Below are 27656 nucleotides of genomic sequence, written 5' to 3' on the forward strand. Positions count from 1 at the left end.
GTGATCCAAAGTGTTATGTGTTTTTCCTCAAAATTGTTTATATAGTATCAATATTTTAATAAGAACTTATAGTGGGTATCATAATATTACTTAATGTCTTCATTGTTTTTTATTTTTTTTATTAAAATTAAATTAATTTTTAAATCTTGTTTGGCTACGTAACCTTTCATTTCTATATTACATACGTGGACTTAAATAACTTATTTTTTATAATTATTTTAAAAAATTGTCATTGAACAGGAAATGGTGTCCAATAATTACTTAGAAGTGTGAAACATTTTGACATACAATTTTAACAGCAACCATTATTCTCTAAAAAAAAAAAAAATCAATACCGTGGTTAAAATATGATTTATTGTTTAAGGATATACAATTGAAGACCACAGAATTCAAGTGAACTGAATCCTTAATTGTGTCCATGTGATGTTTATTATATGTGATAATTTTGTGTTATAGGAATACATCCTTTAGTGCACATTTTTCTTCAATTGTAAATGTATACCTGTCTATTAAACACAATGCATGCAGATGTGCTTTTCAGAGGTCTGTTGCAGAAAGTTAGCTGGTAGAATATTAGTAAAACAAATAAAAAAAGTATCATAAAAGTATTGAGCATAGATAAATGAAGTGAAGGGGATATAAAAGGCCATTGTTAAATATTACTAGGAGTAGGAGAAGAAAAGTTTAAAGAACATGCACTAAATGTAAAAAAAAAGAAAGAAAGAAAGAAAAGTGATTGCGACACAGAATTTGTTGACATCAGGCTCAAATGTTTGTGCAATATCACATGAGGGACCAGTACTCTTATTACAACCAGCTGGGTCAGACTGAATGCTAGTTTAGAAGTGATGGAAAACTTCACAGTGGCCATATATATATATATATATATATATATATATATATATATATATATATATATATATATATATGTATATATATATATATATATATATATATATATATATATATACATCCGTGTCATGCATCAGGAGTAATGGCAATAAATCTTTAACAGCAATTTTGGGTTTGCTAATTTACGTGTTAGTTTCTTGCTTTATGATTTTTTTCCTTTTTACATAAAAACCTTCTGGTTTTATACTTCAACTTCCGGGTTAGCCTGAAACGACGTCATCTGTGTGACATTACAAAGCGTCCCGCCTACATGCTTGGTATCATTGGACGTTAGAATTTTCTTTTTTCCCAGAGGATGATTTTCATTGGATCGTTTTGGTGTCATTCCGATTTTAGTCAACAAGATAGGGTGGATCAGAACTGCCGGGATGGATGCGGGTAAGTCTCCCAAAAAACACTATTACTCTGCATTTTTATTTTTTTTGGTGAAACTTTATCATTGTTGCATCTAATGAACCATAAACGACGTGCTGTAAAGGGTAACTCACGTCTCCACGTGGGTTGAAGCGGATGTCAGGTGTCGGTGTGAGAGATTTGAGCTGGTAGACTGATGTTTCAGGCACAAACAGAACAGTTGGGACAGTGGATAGAGTCGATTTTCATTACAAAACAACTGATGTGGCACTACCGGGGAGGGATCACTTTAACAACGCTCTGTAATGCAAATAAGTGCACTATGTAAGGTACAAAGTGATGATTTACTCATCCGTTTCAGGGTGTAAATACCCTAGACGCCCCTTAAACAGATGTGATGGAGTTCACAAAGAATTTACGATGAGAAATAATGTTTAAAAAAGTTAGCGTTGCTACTCTTTCACCTACCGATCACATTTTATACCTTTGATAACTCTTAGATATCTACAGTGTAATACATTATTTATCACAGATGGGAACACTGCTTCACTGAAATGCAATAAAAAAATGCTTGCTCTTTTCATCCCACCACCCAACCTCTGAAATGGTCTGACACCACTAAGATTGAATTTATTGCTCTCCAAACAGCTACTCTTACCTACGACACGCTTCGATTTGGGGAGTTTGAGGATTTCCCAGAAACATCCGATCCTGTGTGGATTCTGGGCAAACAGTCCAATGCTCTGACAGGTAACTGATGAGGAATTAAACTGCATGCTGATGTGTTGATGTGGGATTCTAAGATGCTTGTCATTTCACAGAGAAAGATGAGATTCTGTCAGACATTACTTCACGCTTGTGGTTCACCTACAGAAAGAATTTCCAGGCAATCGGTGAGCGATCTCGCATGTACTAAACTACTGTGCGGTAGCAACGTACTGATCTGTGGAGCTTTGTTGTAAAGTCCAAGTTGTATTTCTGTTACAGGAGGAACCGGGCCTACATCTGACACGGGCTGGGGATGCATGCTGCGATGTGGACAGATGATCCTTGCTGAAGCGTTGCTTCGCAGACACTTGGGTCGTGGTGTGTTTTGTCTCCACTGTAAAAGACCTACATTTATTTTTCTAGCACATCCAACAACACTAAAATAATGCCTGTGTGTTTGTTTGTTTGTTTTTTTAGAGTGGAGATGGGTACGAGGTCAGCAGCCAAGAGAGGAGTATATACGCATCCTTAATTCGTTTATAGACAAGAAAGACAGCTACTACTCTATTCACCAGATAGGTAAAAGTTAGTCTGTAATTACTTAGTGTGTTCTGTAATTACAGAGCAGTCAGTCTTTACATATCAAATGTATTATTTGAGGACCTTGCAGTTAGCTGTCTCTCTTAACTTTAGCTCAGATGGGAGTGGGAGAGGGCAAGTCCATAGGCCAGTGGTACGGCCCAAATACAGTGGCACAGGTACTCAAGTAAGTCATCAAGCCGATAATAATGCCCCATACAGAATTGTCACTTGAAATCCTGTTATTTTGTTTTGTGCAGCTAAATGTGTAGTAAACATGTCTTTATGTAGGAAACTTGCAGTGTTTGACAGATGGAGCCGATTGGCAGTTCATGTGGCCATGGACAACACTGTGATAATTGAGGAAATCAGTGAGTTGATATTAGTATAATAAAGAATTTAAATATTTGATGTATGCAGACTTGAATATAATGATAGACCTATAGTTTTTTTAGGTTTGTAGATCTTGTGCATTTTATTAAGTCTGAGTATATATTCTTTTAATTATAATTTAAATAACATTGCTACTTTTGGATTATTAGTACACCATTTTTTGGAGTTTGTTTATTTGGAGAGGAGAAGCATTTATTTATCACATACTACAGCACAGATTTCTGCATAAATCCTTGATCTAGAAGCTTTCTCCTTGTTCATCGATTCTTCCGAATGACTTTAAGAATTGGTTTGTCCTTAAAGCTGGTACACTTTAATCGATTTACAGGTCACAGCATGAGGGATTTAGGATCAAGGCATCGTTTAGTAATTTGTAAGAGAATTATCACATCATTGATTGTGTGTTTTTACTTTTTAGAGCGGTTGTGTATGCCATGGCTGGACTTTGAGCACAGTGCAGACCCTCTAGAGATGAACGGGTATATGGAGGGGGCATGTGCCATGGCTTTTGATGATGCAGCTGTGTGGAAACCACTTGTTCTGCTCATCCCCCTGCGCCTGGGACTCAGCGACATCAACGAGGCCTACATTGAAACTTTAAAGGTGAATAAGTGATTGATTGCACTCACACTGCAAAAAAATATTTATTTATCCTTTTTATATTCTACAGTATTTGAAAAAAAATGCTCTGGGGATTCAGATGTGTTGCTTTTTATTTTTTTATATTTTTATCTGTCTCCACAGCAATGCTTCATGATGCCTCAGTCTTTAGGGGTCATTGGTGGGAAGCCAAACAGCGCTCATTACTTTATTGGCTTTGTTGGTAAGCATTAAAATGTTCATAACTGGGCATATGAATATTAGAGATATGAGGTGGTATCAAAAAGTTTCGAGACTAGCTCTGTTTACAAGAAAGTACTTTATTTATCTCTGTTTACACACTATCACCTTCAAAATAGTCCCCTTACGCAGCAATGGAGTGCTCACAGCGTTCCTGCTGTCACAGTGGCGTGTCAGAACATCGACCTTTGAGCTGGACTTTCATCTTTGAGAAGAGAAACTCACGTGTGAGGAGAGCTCGGTGACTGGGTGCATTGTTGTCATGGAGCATTCAGATTTTCACGCGCCACACTTGAATTCGTGGATGTGGTCATTCACGTGGTCAGAATAGCACCGGTTGCGCAGCTCCTGATATACACAGCACAATGTCTTTTGGCGCACTGACTTATGCAGGTCGATGCTCCCTGTGACTGTGCGTGCTGCCGTGTGCTGTCATTTGTTGGTATGTTACAAAACTAGTCTCTAAACTGTTTGATACCCCCTTGTGTTCCAGTAGTGTTTTAACACGCACTTGTTGACATCTCTTTACTTCATCACAGTGGTCTGAGTCTAATTTTCAGCTCAAAGCAACAACATTGCAGCTAAAGGGGTTCTAGTTGCCTTGTTTTGTTAACCGTGTGCCATGTGGTTTTTTATTTTATTTATTTATTTATTTTTTCTTTTCGATTTCTGACTGGGGAGATTTTGAGTTTTCTTGTCATTCACTTAAGAAAAGGGAAGAAACAAGTACAACCCCAATTCTAAAAAAGTTGGGACACTGTGTAATTTGTGAATAAAAACAGAATACAATTATTTGCAAATCATTGCTAATAAACTTTATTTTTTTTTTACTTTTTACAATTGAACATAAAACATATCAAATGCACTATTATCGCTTGCTTTTTCCAGACTTTTGTTGCCCTGTTCCCAAATTCTTTGAGACATGTTGCAGCAATCAAATTTAAAATTACCTTATTATTTTTTTTTTTGCTTAAAATCGTACATTTCCTCGGTCTAAACATTGTTTAGACACGTTTTTTATGTTCTATTGTGAATAGAATAGGAATTTATGAGATTTGCAAATCATTGGATCTGTTTTTATTCGCATTTTACAGAGTCCCAACTTTTTTGGAATGAGGATTGCATTAATAGCTAAATGTTAAGTTAAAATAGAGTAAACACACTTGAAATTGTTAGTCACTTTCTTCAGGCTCAATTGTTTATTACTAAATCAATATTTTGCAAATATTAGTTAGGACAATGTTTTTTTACTCAAAACTAATTGTATGCCAATAAAAATATCAACTTCAGAGACCAAAATAAAACATTAATTGGCGCAATACTCATTCTTTACGGTCTATTTACTCGATATTAGACATTAATAGTCACAACATTTTTACATTTCATTTCTTGATACGTTACACAATAATGCCTTCTAGGTAGGTAGGGTCAAAACTTCCTACCTAGACAACCTATCTACCTAACTCCCCTTAACTCTCCTTCCTACCTCCCCTTAACTCTCCTTCCTACCTCCCCTTAACTCTCCTTCCTACCTCCCCTTAACTCTCCTACCTAACTCCCCTTAACTCTCCTTCCTAACTCCCCTTAAACTTGTATACAATTGAAATGCAGAACTTCAGCACTTGCCATTTCCAATTTGCTTTATGGCTGTACCTCACTCATACTGACCCCTGCAGGAGAGGAGCTCATCTACCTGGACCCCCATACAACTCAGCCAGCTGTGGAGCCTTGTGAAAGCAGCGAGATTCAGGATGACTCCTATCACTGCCAACACCCGCCATGTCGCATGCACATCTGTGAGCTCGACCCGTCCATAGCTGTTGTGAGTAACTTTCTAATCGTTCTCTGTAATGGGGCATCTAGTTTTTCTTATCCTTAGATTGATGTAAAATATATTTAATAGCTGTATTTGTATGGCAGCCCAGAAAAGAAAATTATGTTCTTCTATATGAATAAAAAATATTGCAATTTAAAATCTGGCTGCTGAACTGTAAAGAAAGAAAAATGACGTTCAAAGACACTATTCTGACTGCAGTGCAGGAGCATCAATGCAACATGACAGCCAGTATCTGATTACAAACTGAATGAATTAGATTTAGTTTATCTCTGTTTTGCTCAGCTATCCAACAATTTAATTAAAGCTTGTGTTAAAAAATAAAATTTTGCTGGCTATGTACAAATTTTGTATAATTAAATTGCACAAATTAAATATACAAAAAACAAGCATATGAGTGCAGTAAAGCCGCAGTAACTCATGTTTGAATAAAGATAAGTTTACTGTTATAGTAGACAAATGCTGTAACAGGAGAATAGCACGAAGAAACACAGTAAGTTAACAAGCTTAAAAAAAATTATATATAATATACATATATATATATATATATATATATATATATATATATATATATATATATATATATATATATATATATATATGCATTTGTGTACAAATGCATAATCATTCACTCAAAACCACAACAGTGATTAAATGTAATTAAATGTAATGTAATTGTTTTGCTGCTGTTATTTGCTGCTTTTAGATTGTGTTTGTTCGCAGTTTTAATTGAATCCATCACTATGTAGTGAGCGAGCTGATCGCACAACCTGATGCTGGCGAGTCACGTCAGAACAGAGCCAGTGCGACTTTCCCGATAAACAGTTTACACAATAGCACTTTATTAAACTACACCATTTTCACATGATGAGGATTATACAGTTTTTGCTCACCGTGCTGATGTTTCACCTTCATCTGTGACACCAGTGTGCTTTCTTTTCACGTGCTCGTGCATCAGTACTTCCGTCCCACACAATCTTGGCTTTGCATAACTTGCAAGTCCTTTGTGTTTAATATAAAATGCTCCCATGTCCTGGGTATTCGGGATGCACACTATTTCCTGCCGCCGGTTGACCCTGTACTCTGCGCCATTTCGTGTTGTCTTCTATTAAATTCGTTGACAATGAATTTCATCATCGATTTTATCGACTAGTTGTTGCAGCCCGTCTCATTATCATTTTGAACACATTGAATGACTGTTTCATTGCCCCCCCGAAAGTCAGCATTTGATCCAGTTAGCTTTGTGATATTAAACCTGATCCGATTTCTTGTTTCAGGGCTTCTTTTGTCAAACGGAGGACGACTTTGATGATTGGTGTACGCATATTCGAAAGGTGACTTCACATTATGTATTCAGGCTCAGTGTTGTTATTTTGGTGAAGCTGTCTGTTAATTAGCAGCCTTTGTCATGCAGTTATCGAGCTGCAGAGGAGGTCTTCCCATGTTCGAACTTGTAGACAGTCAGCCATCACATCTAATCAGCACTGAAGCCATTAATCTCACTCCTGGTAAGCAGATGTATTTGTGCAATCCTCACTGTGTTAATGTAAAATAAAGAACTGTAAAGAATCTGCTCTTAAAGAATAATGTAGCTTTATCGATTGGTTATGGTTATAAGTATCCTTTGCAGATTTCTCCGACTCGGACCGGCTCGAGCGATTTTTTGACTCTGAAGATGAAGAGTTCGAGATCCTGTCCTTGTAAGTAAAGAATGAGCTGTTCAACATTTACAGCTCAGTGCTACACTCCCAGAGAGGAGTAGTATGACTGAAACAGGGCCTGCCTGGCATTTGGTGGCATTGTCACCTGTGTAAAACTCAGCTTCCTGCTACAGTGACTGCTCTCTGCACCATTATGAGTCCTGAGGTCGGAGATGATCATCACAGGCCCCGAGGAGTCTCACTATGTTCATATTAACAGTTATCGTGTATCCATTTCCAAGTCTTAACACTTTTTGTTATGAAGTGACTGTGCCTTTTTATGCACCTACACTAATGCGGATTTGCCATAAATCACTTTCGGTGGTCATCAGAAGCACATGCTCATGACCCACACTGCTTCGATGTCTGTAGCGAACTGTAATTGAAAACCAAGACGTAAAGGTTACAGACCGAGTAGGCTAGCTTGTATAGTACAGTACATTTATTAATGTTATCTGTACACGAGTTTATTTTAAGATTTATTTATTTAATCAACTGTACACCAGATGGAAAAATACCAAATAAAAATGTTCATCCAAATATTAGGAATGCCTTTGCACTTGCAAAGTCATTGAGGTCTCTAATCTTCCTATCATGCGACACATGAAAGAGTACAATTCCAGGAATCTCTCACACACAAAAAAAATGCGATTGACCAAAAAAAAATAAAATTCAGTGACCTAAAAAAAAAAAAAACATTGAAAGGAAAATGACCAGATTGATATAAGCACCAGGAAGAATATAGTATCGTATAAAGGCACTTTTTACAACTGAGGTAAGCTGAAAATAATTTTAGCACACACGCAGAAATTTGAGGTAGAGGATTACAATAGACACATCAGTTTTAATCCCGTCAGCCTTGAACAAGAGTCTGAGGCTATAAAGTACACGAGGTCACCCAAACCGCACACAACTTAAATCACTCTTAATTGGCCAAGCCTCTGACAGGATCACATTCTTGTACATTGCTGATTAGAGAGGAATCTGATGGGGTCTGCTATTGTAGTGTACTGCAGGCTCTGATACGCATTCTGAGATGCTTGTCTGCTCACCATTGTGCTAAGGAGCGATCATTTGATTTACTAAAGACATCAGGGTCAGTTCAGACTAGTCTGGTTATTCTTTAATGATCTTCTGCTTGCAGACACGCCCCCTTACAGAATGTCTTTCACATCACTTTGTGTAAACGCGAGACTTGAGATCTAAGTCATTTATAAAATATTTGAAACAGTACATCTGCCACCAACAATCATGCCTGGATCAAAGTCACTCTTTCTTTCTGATATTTTGATGTAAACATATGTAAAGCTCTGGATATGTATCAGAATGATGTTTTACACTGCACACCTGCCACGTGATTGTATGATAAATCTCTGCTTTAATGATCATGTTCCTAATAATATGGAAAATATGTGTACATACAGTTAAATTGAGTATTATACTTTAATAAAAAGGAGAATTAAGAAGTGTTACTTCAAGAAAATGTCTGTGCACAGAATAAAAATGTTATATCCAAAGTGTTATCCTCGAATCTTTATTTCCAGAGTTCTCCAAGTGGCAGATTTTCTGATTCATTGATTGAGTTCTCGCACAGCACTTTAATATCATTGTGTACTGCTTCTATGCTTCTGGCTGCATCAATCACCTGAAAGGGAAAAAAAGGACAACAGAATAAGAATATGTTCATTTCCTAGGCCTACGTACACTGAGGCAAGATGTATCAGCAGTCGTCATGTAAGGATTCGGACATATTTATCCTCCATTTTTCAAAACTGGACCAAAATGGACTTCAAAGCTCTTATCACTCCTCACCCTGCACAAAGCTCCCTCAAATCTTCTAGAACTGCTAGACTGGTCCCACTATCTCTTATGGTAAGAAGTAGGTAAACATCATGACTCTGGTGTGTTGGAATGAGCTTCCCCTAGATGTCTGAACAACTGAGTCACTGGATAGCTTTATACAACAGGTGAAGACCCACCTCTCCCTGAAACACCTAAACTAAAGCTCATTTTTGTGCTCTTTGTATTATATATTTATTTAAAAGTGTACGATCATTCGTCCTGGCAGAGCTTTAGACTAAAATAGTATCCTAATACTGAACCCTAGTGAACCAGTGTGGATTATTACTGCTAAATGCTGTAAATGTACCCAGCATTCATTACACAACAACATGAGATTTTTCCACATGTCTACCAAGGCTACCAGAAGCCTGACACAGTGCTCTAGCTATGCTATTATGCTAGGCTTATTCTAAAATGGGTGTGAAAGCATTATAATGAATCCATACTAATCCAACTGTATTCTCTACAGCAGTACGAGTCTACGGCACCGGACCGTGGGTTGTGGGTTTGTGCAGGCCGCACAGAAAGAATGTGTGTGTTTTATTTGGGAAAATTCTTGGATTCTCTCTGCCACATCCATCTATGACTCACTCTTGATGCATGTCATGATGCCTCGGTCACATGTCTTACCTACATCTGCTACCTTCTTAAAGGGGCTGCTACCTTCTTAAAGCTAACACATAATACATTACCGCTAAATTCAAACCCCCAAGCGAGCAAAATGAACAAAAAACAACACAGTGGATTCACGTTTATTATTATATTTAGAAAATACCAGTTTTTATGCCGGTCATATCATTTTATTTTGTTGCATTTATCCACCACACCTTAAAGGCCGGTCTGTGGCGCAAAAAAATTGGGGGCCGCTGCTCTACAGAATACGTTTACTATTTTCTGAATCTGATCTCCAGAGCTCAAAGATTGCCTAAAGTCTCAACTCCACATGCAGCAGACAAAGAGCAAAATTGTAATGTCTATAATAACAATAATAAAACTACATTCACTAAGAATTGTTTCATCTCTGTAAACAGCTTACCTTCCAGTTAACAGAGGTGTCCTTCATAAGTTGTTCGAACCTCTGTTGCACTGTACGCTGAAAAACGCTGGTCTCGTATCGCTCCGTTCCAAACTCTCCACGTTCAGCTGCGACGTTGGGGTTCAGCTGCAGGAACATCACAAGGTCTGGCTTTGGCAGGCCCACATCAGGCTGCTTGCACCACTCCAGAGTGAAGCCCTAAACACACATACATTTTCATATACACCTTTTTAGTGATCAATGTAACCACAATAAATACAGGATCTAATGTGAGCTGAGGATTATGATGCTCACAGGTTTGGCACTTGTGAAAGCCACTCCAGAAAAAGCATAGCGATCCACCACCAGGGTGATGCCCTGGTCTAACTTCTTCTTTATTAGTGGCCTAAAAAGGTAGACAAAAAAGACAGGACAGTGAAAAGTAACAAAATTAATAAATGAAAATTGTAAAGATAGTGATTACTTACAATAACGAAGTAAGCTGGAAAGAAGGGGAATGAAAGTCAGTAAGACAGAGTACATGTGTGTGAATGAGAGGGAGGGCAGTAGAGTGGTGCATTTGCAGGGAGAAGAGGTGGAGAAAGTGGAGTTCAGGTACCTGGGGTCAACAATGCAAAGTAATGGAGAGTGTGTTAGAGAAGTGAAGACAAGAGTACAGGCAGGGTGGAGTGGGTGGAGAAGAGTGGCAGGAGTGATTTGTGATAGAAGAGTATCTGTGAGAGTGAAAGGGAAAGTTTATAGGACTGTGGTGAGACCTGCGATGTTGTATGGATTAGAGACAGTGGCATTGAGTAAAAGACAGGAGGTGGAGCTGGAGGTAGCAGAACTGAAGATGTTGAGGTCTTTGGGAGTGACGAGGATGGACAGGATTAGAAATGAGTTTATTAGAGGGACTGCGCATGTAGGACGTTTTGGAGACAAGGTGAGGAAGGCGAGATTGAGATGGGTTGGACATGTGCAGAGGAGGGACATTTGGTATATCGGTAAAAGAATGCTGAGGATGGAGCCACCAGGAAGGAGGAAACGAGGAAGACCAAGAAGGAGGTTTATGGATGTGGTAAGGGAAGACATGCAGGTAAGTTGGTGTGAAAGAAGCAGATGTAGAGGACAGGGGTACGGACACGGATGATCCGCTGTGGCAACACCTGATGGGAGCAGGCAAAGAAGACGACTTATAATGACGAAGTGAAGGTACTGTGAACACAATGTTTTAATGCTTCAAATACACATATAATTAATTAACGATTATTAACGATTAATTAACGAATACTTATTTCACATTCTACACAGTCAGCAATGGTTCAGAACAACTATATTGACCTAAACAAGGACAAACACATGGTGTACAGTTACAGGAAAATATTTCAACAATGACTAGGTGTGATGTGGCCCAATGATTAGTTGAATATAACAACAAATCCCATAGGATTTTATTTCTCTTATACCACAGCAATAAAATGTATGACAGAACAATGTACATTAGAACTGTCAATCACATTAAATATTTGGAGGTGTTACTTTCTGTTAACAAAAAGTGATAACAGCTGTTCCTTATCTTTTTAAATATTTTAATGATCAAGTTGATCAGATGAACGGTTAAAGCTGTTATTTTTTTCTTTGTTTTGCGCCACCAAGTGGCAAAGCTATGCATTTTTTTATTTGACCAAGGATTGAGCTCAGAGATATGTCCACCAAGTTTGGTAAAGATACCTCATTCTGTTCATGAGTTATAAGCATTTTTTTTCAAAGTGCCATTTGCCATTTTTGTGACCATTTAAAATGTTTGTTTTTTTTTTTTTTTTATTATTGAAAAGCACTGTCCAGCAAACATTTATGAATTAAGTTGGCTATGAGCAGATGAAAAACATAGAAATACTTCGCAAAAGTCTCAGCATGAGATGATCAATCAAGTGATATGAAAATTGAAATCTCAATCCATTCATCATTTACAGCCATTTCAATAAAAATGGACCTGCCTACTTTGCACTTCCTTTTCACTGTTCAAAGTGTTGCCAAAACATTCAAAGTTATTTTGCTAATTATTAATAGGCACTTCCCAGTTGTTTAAAAAATCGTGCAATACACATTCATTTATACACTTGAAACACAAGTGTATAAATCGCGTATAGTGTATATATCGCTGCCCAGTTATATAGTTTTATATATATATATATATATATATATATATATATATATATATATATATATATATATATATATATAAAATATTAAAATCGAAATTATATATATACACACACAGTACAGTATACACAGTACAGACCTTTATTTTCATGACTATGAAAATTGTAGAGTCACACTGAAGGCATCAAAACTATGAATTAACACATGTGGAATTATATACATAACAAAAAAAGTGTGAAACAACTGAAAATATGTCATATTGTAGGTTCTTCAAAGTAGCCACCTTTTGCTTAGATTACTGCTTTGCACACTCTTGGCATTCTCTTGATGCCTACTTTGAAGAACCTACAATATGATATATTTTCAGTTGTTTCACACTTTTTTTGTTATGTATATAATTCCACGTGTTAATTTAAAAAAAAAAAAAGCGTAAATTAAGTGATTCTGATAGTGAAAGTCGTTAGTAAGTGAGAACTCCCAATATTGTACCAGAACCTCTCATGGAGGGAGATTATCCTTCCAAGCAGTAACCCCTTCCTCCATCTATTTGTGGGTGTGTGAAACGCATCGAGTGAATTTCCTTTATTTCTTATGGGAAAAATTGTTTTAGTGAACGAGCATTTTGGGTTGCGAGCTCGTTCCCAGAATGAATTACACTCGCAAGCCGAAGTACCACTGTATATTTAGTGGTGCTTGAAAAGCATCACTATTACAACCTTCTTCCGGACCAAACTCACATGACCAAAAAGGGCACATTTTCCCCCCCATAGAAAATGAATAGGGCAGAAAATTCGTACGTCATATCTCGGCCCTCTGGCGTCCGACATGCACATATGGTATATCCACTTGTGCGGGGTACGGAGTGTGACATTCCCGCCCCATAGAAAATTAATGAGAATCCGACCCACCACAGTTCGGCCGGCATTCGCCCCCCCACGCTCGTATGACACATCCATTCATCCGAATTGGCAAGCAGATCACATACACCCCGCATTCATTGATAACCCCGGAAACGATGGTTAAGGGGCAATTAATTACCCCATAGAAAATGAATGGGGCAAAAAACTTGTGTCATAGCTCGGCCCTCGAGCATCCGACATGCACATATGGCATTTTTCCTAGTATTACATATTTAAATTTAGCTTCCTATGCACTTTTCGGCCCCCCATTCACCCTGACATGCCAGTACGACATATCCACTCGTCCGGAGTGTTAAGCAGATCTCGCCCATATTCCCCGTTCTTATTTATACCTGATTGGAATTCTGTGAAATTTCAGGAGCCCATAGAAAATGAATGGAAAATCCGACACGCCACTGTTGGGCCCGCATTCGCCCCACACACTCGTACCCATTGGCATAAATCCCAGGAGGGACGGAGGGAAGAGTGGGACGGAGGCTGATTAAATTGTAATCTAGCGTACCAGTGTAGATCTCTTCATTGATAGAAATTCAAAGCACTTTTGTACGTCGCTCTGGACAAGGGCGTCTGCTAAATGCTGTTAATGTCTTTTCTACAATATGTTTATCCACACAGGCTGCTCTCATGTGCTTGTTCAGACTCTTGTTATTTTTAGACTAGACTAATGCAGCTCTGCTGGCAGGTCTACCTCTGACTGCAAATCCGATGCAAATGACTCAAAATGCAACTCTGTGACTGAGGTCTCAGACACCACACCACTGCTGTGCTTCCTCCACTGGTTTCCGGTAGCTGCATGCATCGGATTCAAAACACTGAAATGGACCAGCACCCTTGGATATATTAAATGATTTACTAATAAATCACGTCTTCATTTTTTATTTTTATTCCTGTAACGCTACACTATGTTTTTCCTTGCTTAGATGAACACAGTTGTTCTAAACTATTGTAGAGAAGAAATCGACATGAGCAGATCACAATAGCAACAAGTGAGGGAAACGGTTGATTGCCCATGGTCAATTTTATTGCTTAATTGGGTGTTACAGTTAATGAGGGCCTTTTAAAAGAGACCTTTGGTGTTGTATTAAAATTTACATTTGAATAGTAATTTCGATTCAAATCACAATTTACATAATTTACATAATTGTAAATTGGGATTTAAATTATGGAAAAATTTAAATATGTAAACTGTGATTTTGTTTGTGGGTCTTTTTATGCAAACACAGGTCGAGGCTAGTGATCATTGGTCTATGCCAGGATGAGACAGACAGAGATGTTTGAGATTGACTTACACCATCTCCCAGCGGTTTGCAGAAAACAGCAGGTGTACAGTGTGGTCCTCCAGATTGTTTTTTTTCTCCAGGTAGGAACTGATCAGTTGCCCAATCTGTGTTGTTCTGTCTGTGTGAACATAAAGTACACACAGAATACATTCATCAACTTTAATGCATGTAATACATTAAGCAACTTCCCACAGGCCATTCAGAGTTTGAACCAGGAAACACCCAGGATCTAAAAGCTGGTCCACTCTCTCCATCATCACACTTTTCCGCAAAAATTTTTCTTTTCGCACTACAACACTTTAAACTCTGGAATGTCACTTTAACTGTGGACTTGCACAGCACAGTGCACTTTATACCACACCACACCGCACACGGCCACTTTAGGGACAATCACATCAACCACCTTGTGTGATTACTGTTTACTGTACATCAGCATACCTTGTATATACATTTTATCCATATTATATATAATATATATATATATATATATATATATATATATATATATATATATATATATATACACACACACACACATACATACATACATATATATACACACACACACACACACACACACACACACACACATACATACATATATATATATATATATTACATAGTTTATACTCTTTATTTCTCTGCCTTTCTCTTTTTCTTTTGTTTTATTTTTCTACCCATCCTATTCCCTCATGCCGGACAGTTGTATAAAGCATTTCACTGCATGTCGTACTCTGTATGTATGTGTATGTGACAAATAAAACATTTAATTGATTGATTGATTGATAATGGAACGTTGTGCATTTATCTGATCAGCCAATCACGTGGCAGGAATAAAATTCATTTAGATCAACAGAACCAGACAAATCTGAAAAATTTTTTTGGTCTTTTTAGTTGTTTAGTATGAGTGAGTCTATGACTATGATACTCTTATTGTTGTCCTTGGCTAACAGGAGAGGAAATGAGATGTTCTTAATACTAATATCCGGCGCTTTGTCAGAAGACTGCCATTCCATAAACTACCCCATTTGCACAAAAGAATATGTAAAACAAATTATCTTAATGGGTTTTATGTGAATGTGGGGTGAAAAACTGGACATGTTACTACCGGGGAATCGCATCATCTCAGCTGGTCTCCCACTCTGCTGCAGAGCATGCACAAGCTGCTTACACTGCGTAGTTTTTCCGGCTTTATCCACTCCCTCTAACACAATCAAAGCACCTCTTCGGTAAGACATTGCTTTAGAAAAGTTTTTAAAAAAATGTTTTCTAATGCAATAAACAGTAAAACAAAAACAGAGACAAATCCTCTCGCCTTTCCGCTCAAACACACTTCGCGCCCGCTGATAAAATAAGTCGTTTCCGGTAACAAAATAGCGGTACCTTTTAAACTAAAAATTAAAATTACAACCCGAAAAAAATAATAATTATTATATATACAAACAACAAATAAAGCATATATATATATATATATATATATATATATATATATATATATATATATATATATATATATATATATTATATAATAAAATAACAGATTTCCCAGAAAACACCAGCAATAATATTTTTATCACATTATATAATTATATATTATATAATATTATTATATTACAATATTATTTAAAAAAAATAATAATAATATTGCTGGTGTTTTTTGGGAAATCTGTTCTTAATATTATAATTATTAATATAATTATTCATATCATTATATAATATTATTATATTACAATATTATGTAAAAAAGAAAAAATAATATTATGTAAATAAATTACAATATTATTTATACAATATTATATATTGTAATTTAATTGTTTTTACATAATATTGTTGTTTTTTTTTTTCTTCTTTTTTACATAATATTGTGATATAATAATATAAAACCATACAACATAGCAGGTCTCACCACAGTCCTATAAACTTTCCCTTTCACTCTTGCAGATACTCTTCTATCACAAATCACTCCTTTCACTCTTCTCCACCCACTCCACCCTGCCTGCACTCTTTTCTTCACTTCTCTAACACACTCTTCATTACTTTGCACTGTTGACCCCAGGTACCTGACCTCCTCCACCTTCTCCTCCTCTTCTCCCTGCAAATGCACCACTCTGTCTTACTCCTACTGACTTTCATTTCCCTTCTCTCCAGCACGTCCCTCCACCTCTCCAGGCTCTTCTCAACCTGCTCCCTTCTCTCACCACAAATCACCACACTTTCCTCATACATGTCCTGCACCACCCTCACATACTTTTCTTATACACCTGACTTCCTCATACAATACCACAACTACTCTCTCGGCACCCTGTGGTACACTTTCTCTAAATCCACAAACACACAATGCAACTCCTTTTGATCTTTTCTATACTTCTCCATCAACATTCTCAATGCAAATAACGCATCTGTGGTGCTTTTCCTCAGCATGAAACCATACTGTTGCTCAAAGATGGTCACTGGATTCTCAGTGGAGATCGTCAAAAGCACCAAATTCCTTGGTGTTCATCTGGCGTATAACCTCACCTGGTCACTCAACACCAGCTCCATCATCAAGAAAGCCCAGCAACGTCTCTACTTCCTGAGAAGGCTGAGGAAAGCCCATCTCCCTCCCCCCATCCTGACCAAGTTCTACAGAGGGACCATTGAGAGCATCATGAGCAGCTGCATCACTGCCTGGTTTGGGAACTGCACCGTCTTGGATCGCAAGACCCTACAGAGGATAGTGAGGACAGCTGAGAAGATCATCGGAGTCTCTCTCCCCTCTATCACGAACATTTACACCACACGCTGCATCTGCAAAGCCAACAGCACTCTTCACCCTGCTGCCATTAGGAAAGTGATTACGAAGCTTTTTCCCCGACAAGCCATCAGGCTCCTCAATACACAGAGCCAAACTGGAACTCACACACACACACACACACACACACACACACACACACACACACACACACACACACACACACACACACTCAACTGTGTGTTATCAAACTGTACAGGCTGAACTTAACACACACTCATTACTTATCTCAATCCATTCCACCACCATTTATTAATTATTATTTATACTTAACCATATTACACCGTTTACATGCTGTTTTTTGCACCTCTCAACTGCTGCTACTGCTGTTTTTGCACTGCATTGTGTTTCTTTACATATACTCTGGGTATAGTCTCTATTGTCCTCTTTGCACAGTACTGTATATTTAGAGTATACAGTAGGTTTACTGGTCGGTGCTATCTTGTATTATGTAAATTGTCCCACACTGTCTTTTGTTGTCTTGTGTCTTTTGTTGTGTTGCCTCTGTCTGTTCTGTTTTTTATCTGCACTGTTTGCACTAGGTTGCCCTCAATGCACTTTATGTAGCCTTATGTTATGTAGCTTTATGTTGTGTGTTGTAGCTTTATGTTGTTTAGTGTAGCACCAGGGTTCTAAAGGAACGTTGTCTCGTTTTTACTGTGTACCACTGTGTGTAGTAGAAATGACAATAAAAGCCTCTTGACTTGAATTGACTCCTATCTCAGCCTGGCTTCCACTACTCTTTCCCATAACTTCATGTTGTGACTGATCGACTTTATTCCCCTGTAGCTACTGCAGGTCTGCACATCTCGGTTATTCTTAAAGATCGGTAGCAGCACACTCTTTCTCTATTCCTCAGGCATCCTCCCACCTTCCAGAATCTTGTTAAACACACCATCCAACCTTCTCTCTCTCTCTCTCTCTTTCTCTCTCTCTCTTTCTCTCTCTCTCTCTCCCTCTCCCTCTTCCTCTCTCATTTTCCTCATTCATCAGCTGCTCAAAAAACTCTCTGCATCTTCTTAACACACTCTCCTCACTAGTCAACACATTTCCATTTCTATCCTTTATTGCTCTAACTTGCAGCACATCCTTCCAGCAATCCTTTTCTCCTTCCTTAGTGTCCAACTTCTCATACAGCTCCTCATATGCCTTTTCCTTGGCTTTCGCCACATCCCTCTTTACCTGCTGCCGCATCTCCTTGTACTCCTGCCTACTTTTCTCATCTCTGTCGATCCCAATTTTTTGGGAATTTTTTCCTCATTCCACCACCACATCTCTTTGTCTTCCTTTCTATTTCCAGATGTACCTTTTTAGCTGTCGCCCTTATCACTTCTGCACTAGTTGCTCAATCCTCCAGCACCTCTAAACCACCACCAAGCCCCTGTCTGACCTCTTCCCTGAATCTCATACTACAGTCTTCCTCTTTCAGTTTCCACCATCTTATTCTTCTTTCAGTCCTCACTCTCCTTCTCTTCTTCTTCACCTCCAAAACCATCCTACAGACCACCACCTGATGCTGCCCTTCCACATTCCTCTTCTTAAGACAATACCTACCCATCACCTCCTCATCACCTCTGTTCCCTTAACCTACATGCCCATTAAAGTCTGCCCCAATCACCAATCGTTCATTGCTAGGTACACCTTCTACCACTTTATCTAATTTACTCCAGACTTTTTCTTCTACTCCATCTCACAGCCGACTTGTGGAGCATAAGCACTGATGACATTTATGATGACGCCTTCAACTTCCAGCTTCAATTTTCAAATGATGATCAAATTCTCTTCACCTTCACTACACACTTACTGTACTCTTCCTTCAGAATCACCCTACAACCATTTTTCTTTCCATTCACACCATAATAGAACAGTTTAAACCCCCTTCCATGTTCCTGGCCTTACTCCCTTTCCACTTGGTCTCCTCAACACACAACATATCTACATTTCTCCTCTCCATTATATCAGCTAACTTTCTCCCTTTACCAGTCATAGAAAAAGTACCAACCCGAACGTCCACTCTCCTACACTTCTCCATTTTCTGCTGTCTCTGTAGATGTCTTTCTCCTCTCCTTCTCCTCCTTCAGCCAACAGTAGTCCAATTTTCACCGTTACCCTGTTGATAAACGATACCTGTGGCGGTCATTGGTAACCTGGGCCTCGACTGATCCAGTATGAAATTCTGATTTGTGATCCGCATATTTGATTTGGCACATGTTTTATTCTGGATGCCCGTCCTAATGCAACCCTCCACATTTATCTGGGCTTGGGACCGGCACTAAGTGTGCACTGGCTTGTGCAACCATAATGGCTGGGTTAAACACTAACACCCATGTAATAGTTAAAATTACTGAGATGACATTTTTCCATTATGATGTGAAAGTTTCCTGAAGCTGCTGTCCTATATCTGTTTGATGTCATGCATTGCACTATTGCCACATGATTGGCTGATTAGATAATTGCATGAATGTGCTGGTTTAAAAGTGTTCATTATAAAGCATTCAATGTATTTAACTTAATATTGTTGCCATTGTTGGGGCTCATATTAAACATTATAATTATCTTTAGAATGAGTTTTAGTTTTCATGTATACTGTGTATGAATCATAAATCAATCATTAATGTTAGAACTACATCAGCATGTTTTAAATCTGTTCTGGTCAATAAAACTGGTCATCATGTTTTACTATTTACTTTTATTTGTTAAATATAGCAAATATTTGTAACAGATAGTCAATACAAATTGTAACATTGATAGAAACAATTACAAATTAGTATATTGGTTAATGTCATGTAAAAACCTTGTTAATGAATGTTTTTATTAGAGATTTACAACTTAACTATCAGAAATTCATAAAACAGAGCTTGCTGCTATAATTCCTATGAGTCAGCTACAGTCTTACAAATGTACAAATGTCACTATAAACTGCTTTCTGTTTTCTTTCGTTGTGACTAAAAAATTAGGAGGATTTTAAGTCAGTATACGTTTTATACATTAATGTTAAGACAGAGAGTGCATTTGCCAAATAAGCTGTGTTAGACTTTACTCTTGTGGCAGTGTCTCAGTGCTTCAGAAAGAGCCTCTAAAATCATGTCCACGTTGTCCTTGTTGCTGTTACAGCCCATCAGACCCACACGTAGGACCTGTAAACATGATTAAAGGTCAGTGACACATGCATTAACACACACTTAAAAAAATATCTAAGAAAATGTCACACATACAGGTAACATAACCGATTACTGATACGATTAATAAATTAGCAACAAATAACCCTACCTTGCCAAGCGATGGCCCCAGACCTCCAGAAATTTCTATGTTGTGATTCTTCATAATAAAGCCTGTGATCTCCTTCCAGTCATAACCTGGTGGTGCTACAATTGTAGTAACTGTGGGCAGTCTCACTTTCTGTCAGCAAAGACAACAAAACATAAAAATCAGGGGTGTCCAATTATTTCCTCCAAGGGCTAGTGTGGGTGCAGGTTTTCATTCCAACCAAGTCCTCACCAAATTCTACCTGCTTAAATCGAAAGATTTTTAGTTTTACTACCATGTGTCTATCAGGTGTGGCGCTTCATTAGTTGGGATGGAAACCTGCACCCACACCGACCCTTTGTGGAAAAGATTGATCACTCTAGATATAAATAAACTATAAACAAACCATAGCAACTGGCCCATGGTTTAAGTTAGGAATAAATTACTTGGGGGGCATGCTGTTATAGTAAAACAGCCTCACAAAATGCAGGATTGGACTATTTTCCAATAATAGCATGTGTCCTGAAGTGTTCTATTCTGCTTATACCACAGTAATTGGCCATATATTTTTATTTATTCATTATTACATTATATTATAATATAATATATATATAATATATGTACAGTATGTATGTATTTATGCATAAATTACAGCAGCTATAAACAGACTGACACTAGAGAGTTTTTCCATAAATGTCTCCTTAAAGTAACATATCCATACCAACATAGTGAATGACTATTTTTCTTTTTTTTTTTTATACAGAAACTATAACATATGAAAACAAGCATGTCATGATTAACTGGTAAGATGAATTATAGCTGGCACTACTGGTAAGAGCTGCTGTTATAGAAAATAACATAACCATTTAGAACATTGGTCATAACACCTGGTCATAACATCTGCTATGTAAGTTGAGTTTTCTGTGATATTAAAGTACTCCACACAGTACTACCTTCTCCTCCACAAACAGCTTGAGACCCATCTTTTCTAGGCCTGCATGAAAGTACTCAGCCACATCTTTGTGTCGTTTTAATGATTTTTCAAGCCCCTTGAAAAGGATAGAAACAGTATATTATTTAGTTGTAAAAAAAAAAAAAGTCTGTGCATTTGTATATCTTTAAACTTTATATGTTGTAAAATATTAATAATACTACCATTTCTGCAAGGATGGCAAGAGCTTCTCTTAGACTGTATAATGCAGTTATAGGTCCAGTGTGATGATAACTATAAAAACAGCATAATCTATAAGTTCTGTGTAAATGTGGAGGAATTTATAAATTTTATAAAGCTGAATTCAGAGGTATTTATGAGAAACCCTCACCTAACAAATTGCACAAAGGGTCAATAAACCTCAATTTCCTTTTTTAATGCCTGTCTTCATCAAAGTACTAGAATTACAACCATGAAAACTATATAGCCAAAGGTTTTTGGACACCTGACCATCACACAAATTTGTGCTTATTGAACATCCCATTCCTCATTTGCTGTTATAAGGACTCTCACTGTCCTAGGACGTCTTCTCGGTTGTTATATCTTTAGCTGGTTATATCACCTACAGAAATGGATTCATGAAAGATAGAGTAAAGTTTACATGCGAGTAGGCTTTTCATCACAGCCCCAGTAACTGGCAAGCCAGCTTAGGTCCAAAAAAAAAGACACAGGCTTTGTCTTCCTGCTGAAGATTTTGTGGCTGTCGGAAATGAAAAATAGGAAATCATCATTTCAGCTTAGGTTAATCAGAAATGTATACTCAAATTCTTTGTCATTATGTCGCATCTCACCATGCTCTCTCACTGAAGGAGATTGGTGCAGTTCCTGGAGGTGCGTTAAGGACCTTCTGAGAGCCAGTGTACAAAATGTCAATTTCTGTGAAATCCATAAAGTGGTTTTAAGTTTGGTCTACAAGGCCTATATAATTCATATGTAAGTTGCTTTGAAGTATAAAACACAGAGGAAATCAATATGCACACTGCTTCTTTGAACATGCTGCATTCATTTCCCCAGTATTTCTTTCTTCTATTTTGTTTTTACAACCTTGCTGGATTTATTTGACCAGCTTGGGTGAAACTAACAAATGACCCTGAAATTATAACATACAGAGCATTCAGAAAGTATTTAGACCCCCTTACTTTTTCCAATATTCTTATGTTACTGCATGATACTACAATTGTTTAAATTCCTCATAATAAAGTGAAAACAGAATTCTCGAAATGTCTGTAAATGTATTAAAAAACCCCTGAAATACCACATGTACGTAGGTATGCAGACCATTTACTCAGTACTTAGTTGAAGCACCTTTTAAAGCCTTGAGTCTTTTTGGGTATGATGCAAATTTGATTTTCTTTGCAAATTCTTTCAAATCCTTTACTAATCCTCTTTGCAAATTCGCTTGTTAAGTTTGGATGGGGACCGACAATGGACAGCCATTTTTAGGTCTCTCCAGAAATGTTTAATAGGGTTCTGGTCAGGGCTCTGGCTGGGTCACTATAGGACATTCACAGAGTTGTCCCTAAGCCACTCCTGTATTGTCTTGGCTGTGTGCTTATGGTCATTGTCATGTTGACTATAGTAAACTTGTTGAACCTTCAGTCCAGTCTGAGGTTCTGAACTCTGTGAAACAGGTTTTTATTTAGGATATTTCTGTACTTTCCATGTCATTTAGCAGTCCCTGTTGCTGAAAATCCACCCCACAGCATGATGCTGCCACCACCATGCTTCACTGTTGGGATAATATTGGACAGGTGATGGGTGATGCCTGGTTTATCCAGACTGGATCCTGGACTTCCTGACTGGGAGACCTCAGTCAGTCCGGATCAGAAACAGCATCTCCAGCACCACCACACTGAGCACTGGGGCACCTCAGGGCTGTGTGCTCAGTCAGCTGTTTACTCTGCTGACTTACAACTGTGTAGCAATGCACAGCTCGAATCACATCATTGAGTTCGCGGATGACACGACTATGGTGGGTCTCATCAGCAAGAACGATGAGCCAACATACAGAGAGGAGGTGCAAAGATTAACAGCCTGGTGTGGAGCAAACAACCTGTCTCTGAGCGTTGACAAAACAAAAGAGATGGTTGTTGACTTCAGGAGAGCACAGAGTGAACATTCTCCACTGATCATCGATGGATCCTCTGTGGAGATCGTCAAGAGCACCAAATTCCTTGGTGTTCATCTGGCGGAGAACTTCACTTGGTCACTCAACACCAGCTCCATCATCAAGAAAGCCCAGCAGCATCTTTACTTCCTGAGAAGGCTGAGGAAAGCCCATCTCCCTCCCCCCATCCTGACCATGTTCTACAGAGGGATCATTGAGAGCATCTTGAGCAGCTGCATCACTGCCTGGTTTGGGAACTGCTCCGTCTCGGATCGCAAGACCCTACAGTGGATAGTGAGGACAGCTGAGATCATCTGAGTCTCTCTCCCCTCTATCACGGACATTTACACCACATGCTGCATCCGCAAAGCGAACAGCATTGTGGACGACTCCACACACCCCTCACACACACTCTTCACCCTCCTGTCATCAGGGAAGCGGTTCCGAAGCATTCAGGTCGCCACATCCAGACTATGCAACAGTTTCTTCCCTCAAGCCATCAAGCTTCTTAACAAAGAACTGAACTAAAAACTCACACACACACACACACACACACACACACACACACACACACACACACACACACTCAACTGTGTGACTGATCTGTGCAACCCAGACTCAAACACACAATCATACTCACTTCACACATCCATGTCTTCAGCACCACTCATATTATATTACCTCATTACTACATGCTGTTTTTGTACATCTTTTTGACTGCTGCTATTGTGTTTTTTGCACAAACCATTTTGTTTCCATTTTGTTTACATTTTGTTTAATTACATGTACACTCCTGTACTCAGTTCTCTTTTACACACCGCACTGTGTAATATACAGTAGGTTTACTGGCAGCACTATTTTGTGTTTTGTGTATTTGTCTTACACTGTCTTGTGTTGTCTTTGCACTGTCTGTCTTGCACTGTTTGCACCAGGTGGCACAAGATGCACTTTATGGCGAGGACACTTACTAGTCCTAAGCTCTGTGTTTTCTGTTATGTAGCTTTATGTTGTAAATGTAGCACCAGGGTTCTGGGGGAAAGTTGACAATAAAAAAGCTTCTTGACTGACTCTTGACCAACAAAACGTTTAGAATTGATCCCAAACTGTTTAATCTTGCTTTCATCAAACCAGAGTATCTTTTTTCTAACAGACTGAGACTCTGGGTGCTTTGCTGCAAAGTCTTCAATCTAACCACTCTAGCATAAAGCAGATTGGTGGAAGGCTACAATGATGGTTGCCTTTTTGGAACTTTGTCTCATCTACTCACAGGATCTCACAGCACAGCCAGAGCATCGGGTTTTTGGTCACCTTTCCTGCTAAGGCCCTTCTCCTCTGAGGCAACCAGCGACCAGCTATTGGAACAGTTTTGGCTGCGCCAAACGTCTATTCTATTTAAGAATTGTGGAGGCCTCTGTGCTCTTGGCAACTTCTGTGCAGCAGAATTTATTTGTATCCTTCCCCAGGTTTATGCTTTGAATCCTGTCTCTAAACTCTGTAGGCAGTTCCTTTGACCTCATGGCTTGGTTTTTGCTTTAATATGCATTGTCAGCTGTAAGTGCTTTTTATAGAAAGGTGTATGCCTTTCCAAATCCTGTCCAATCAACTTCATTTACCACAGGTGGGCTCCAATTAAGGTGTAGAAACATATCAGCAACAATCAAGATAAATAGGATTCACCTGAGCTAAATTTTAAGTGTTGTTGCAAAGGGTCTAAATACTTATTTACACGTGATATTTCAGGTTGTTGTTTTTTTCAAACAATTGCCATCATTTCTAGAATTCTGTTGTCATTATGGGGTACTGAGTGTAGATTAATGTAAAAAAAATTATTTGAATGAATGTAGTATCAGGCTGCTACATGAAATAGAAAATTGGCTTATACTTCTGAATGCAGTGTATATGTGAGTCTGTAAACCTTTATACCTTAAAAAGGCGTTTTTTTGTGTGCAGAAAATGAATATGGAGACACTTAAAGTCTGTACTCTAGTTCAAAAAAACTTCAAACAAAATTCCAGACAAAGGGGAAATATACAGTATATGTATTCTTTTAATCATACCTTGCTTGTCCATGTAGATTGGACTACCTCCAAGTGCTGCGACAGAGTCAACCAAGAACAAACTACCATACCTGAGAGGCAACAATAAGTACATAAGTAAGAGATTCACAGTGAACTTTATGGAAGGAATAAAGTAGATGTGCAAAGGTTAATGAATGTAAAAGAATACACCAGGTTTTTTCTCACTTGTGACAGAGATCTCCAATGCCATCTATGGGGTGCACCACTCCTGTAGAAGACTCTCCATGAGTGAGGAAGAACAGAACTGGATTATATTTGGCTAATGCCTGTACACAAACATGGACATGTTATATATTTCTTCCACAAATCTTGAAGATGTAGCATTTTAATACAGTGCACATACAAATTGCTATAACATTACCTGCTCTATTTCATTGTTTGTGAAGTACCTTCCAGCTGAGGTTACAATGGTGTTCACTTTGGCACCTGTTACACATCAATAATTTATCAGGTAACTAGGAGTTGATTTTACTAAGTAGATTAAAAGTATTTAAATAATTATGGTGTGATTAACAGTTTAGTACCTATTCTCTGTGCGATTTCAGCAGCTCTCTCCCCCCAGATGCCGTTGACAGCAATGAGTACACTATCTCCAGGCTCCACTGAGTTAAAGATAGCACACTCCATAGCCGCATGACCCGGCCCACTCACTGCCAGAGTCATGCGATTCTGAGTCTGAAATGCGTACTGGATCCCACTCTTTATCTGATCCATAATCTAGGACATAAGTAAAAAAAAAACAAATTCTACAAAGATATATATATAAAGGGCTCTACACTGATAGTGTCTCACTATTTGATTACATCAAGTTGCAGTAATGTAACCTTCTCTAAAATGTCCTAAATAATAAGGACATTTAAGTTTGCTACAGTATATAAAAACTTTAGTCTACACACGCATGCACACACACACATGTAGATAACAATGAATGAACAATGAACAATGAATAATTCATCAAAAAAAGTCCTAATTGATTGTATTATGAACACACAGTATTAACTGTAATGCTAAATGTACCTCTATGGTCTCAGGGTGCAGGTGTCCTAACATTGGTTGACACGCAGCTGTCACAATCCGAGCAGATACGTTGGAAGGCCCAGGTCCCAGCAAAAGCCGGTGTGGGACTACAAAAGGCCGTAAGAGACATTGTGGTGGTGAGACAGAGAGAGATGACATGGTGGAGAGACAAAGAGCAGCTGCTTTAGCGTGACAGCGGGAAAAAGCATTAAAGTGGGAATGTGTGTAGTCTGTATGGTTGATCAAAGGTTTCAAAAGTGTGTTTCACAATCGGGTCCACAAGTCCAGTGAGTTGAGTGTAAAGTGACCAAACCACACGATGAAAATGTATGCATCATTGCATTTCAACCAGTGTGAAGATTAAAGTACAGAAAGTTATTCTTTAATCATCAAAAAATACAATCACTCCTAGAAAATATAGAAAACAAAACTAAACAAAAAAATTGTATTGCATAAAAAATGCAATAAAATGATTTCTAAAAAATAATAATAATAATTATATATATATATATATATATATATATATATATATATATATATATATATATATATATATATATATATATATATAATTTAGATTTACAAATGTGCTTTTAAATTCAGTATATGGATAATAATGAATATGCTTATGAACCTGTACGGTTTTAAATCTTACATAAAAAAAAAAAAAAATCCTAGAAATGCCTTTATAAGTTCGTTTGCTGATCACTAAGTGTCAATAATTAACTTATTCTGTCTCCAACACAAACATGATTTAGACCAGTTGTCCCCAAATCTTTTTAATGTCAGACAATATTTTCAATATTTCAATATTTCCTTTAAGGCGTTGCAGATTAATACAACAAAATAAAATTGGTATTTTCTAAATATAATCATAGGGGGGAAT

At 37.9% G+C, this 27656-nt stretch overlaps 3 protein-coding genes across 4 annotated transcripts; 1 reads left to right on the forward strand and 2 right to left on the reverse strand.

Moving 5' to 3' along the window:
- Positions 1-1176: 1176 nt before the first annotated feature.
- atg4b (autophagy related 4B, cysteine peptidase) lies at positions 1177-8837 on the forward strand. 2 transcript variants are annotated; one of them, XM_046855624.1, is made up of 13 exons: positions 1177-1290; positions 1915-2016; positions 2088-2159; positions 2254-2352; positions 2452-2553; positions 2668-2740; positions 2845-2924; positions 3365-3549; positions 3691-3769; positions 5463-5608; positions 6898-6954; positions 7035-7128; positions 7239-8837. In XM_046855624.1, the coding sequence occupies exons 1-13, from the start codon at positions 1281-1283 to the stop codon at positions 7322-7324; spliced, it is 1185 nt and encodes a 394-aa protein (XP_046711580.1). In that variant the 5' UTR covers positions 1177-1280; the 3' UTR covers positions 7325-8837. The 2 variants fall into 2 exon arrangements, with proteins under 2 accessions (XP_046711580.1, XP_046711590.1); XM_046855634.1 differs by having other exon boundaries at positions 7251-8837.
- Position 8838: 1 nt separating this feature from the next.
- dtymk (deoxythymidylate kinase (thymidylate kinase)) lies at positions 8839-15900 on the reverse strand. The gene is made up of 5 exons (XM_046855647.1): positions 15649-15900; positions 14550-14658; positions 10493-10583; positions 10199-10396; positions 8839-8965 (listed from the first exon to the last, which is right to left on the reverse strand). The coding sequence occupies exons 1-5, from the start codon at positions 15776-15778 to the stop codon at positions 8855-8857; spliced, it is 639 nt and encodes a 212-aa protein (XP_046711603.1). The 5' UTR covers positions 15779-15900; the 3' UTR covers positions 8839-8854.
- Positions 15901-20029: 4129 nt separating this feature from the next.
- On the reverse strand, positions 20030-27026 carry agxta (alanine--glyoxylate and serine--pyruvate aminotransferase a). Its single transcript, XM_046862439.1, has 11 exons — positions 26771-27026; positions 26278-26470; positions 26115-26179; positions 25919-26019; positions 25733-25803; positions 22360-22444; positions 22170-22268; positions 21733-21802; positions 21531-21626; positions 20602-20730; positions 20030-20468 (listed from the first exon to the last, which is right to left on the reverse strand). Exons 1-11 carry the CDS (start codon positions 26927-26929, stop codon positions 20361-20363), a joined length of 1176 nt encoding a protein of 391 aa, XP_046718395.1. The 5' UTR covers positions 26930-27026; the 3' UTR covers positions 20030-20360.
- Positions 27027-27656: the final 630 nt, after the last annotated feature.

The sequence above is a fragment of the Silurus meridionalis genome, chromosome 1, assembly GCF_014805685.1.
Source record: "Silurus meridionalis isolate SWU-2019-XX chromosome 1, ASM1480568v1, whole genome shotgun sequence".
NCBI lineage: Eukaryota > Metazoa > Chordata > Actinopteri > Siluriformes > Siluridae > Silurus > Silurus meridionalis.

Excerpts from the sequence above, each read along its gene's own strand:
- dtymk (XM_046855647.1), bottom strand. The coding sequence starts at position 15,778 with ATGTCTTACCGAAGAGGTGCTTTGATTGTGTTAGAGGGAGTGGATAAA. Across the intron at positions 10,397-10,492 it reads CTTTCACAAGTGCCAAACCT|GGCTTCACTCTGGAGTGGTG; the intron begins GTGAGCATCATA and ends ATGTGTGTTTAG. Across the intron at positions 8,966-10,198 it reads ACACCTCTGTTAACTGGAAG|GTGATTGATGCAGCCAGAAG; the intron begins GTAAGCTGTTTA and ends TTTCCCTTTCAG.
- atg4b (XM_046855624.1), top strand. Across the intron at positions 2,353-2,451 it reads TCGCAGACACTTGGGTCGTG|AGTGGAGATGGGTACGAGGT; the intron begins GTGTGTTTTGTC and ends TTGTTTTTTTAG. Across the intron at positions 3,770-5,462 it reads TTACTTTATTGGCTTTGTTG|GAGAGGAGCTCATCTACCTG; the intron begins GTAAGCATTAAA and ends TGACCCCTGCAG.
- agxta (XM_046862439.1), bottom strand. The coding sequence starts at position 26,929 with ATGTCATCTCTCTCTGTCTCACCACCACAATGTCTCTTACGGCCTTTT. Across the intron at positions 26,020-26,114 it reads CAAACAATGAAATAGAGCAG|GCATTAGCCAAATATAATCC; the intron begins GTAATGTTATAG and ends GTTTGTGTACAG. Across the intron at positions 22,269-22,359 it reads TCCTTCAGTGAGAGAGCATG|CCACAAAATCTTCAGCAGGA; the intron begins GTGAGATGCGAC and ends CATTTCCGACAG.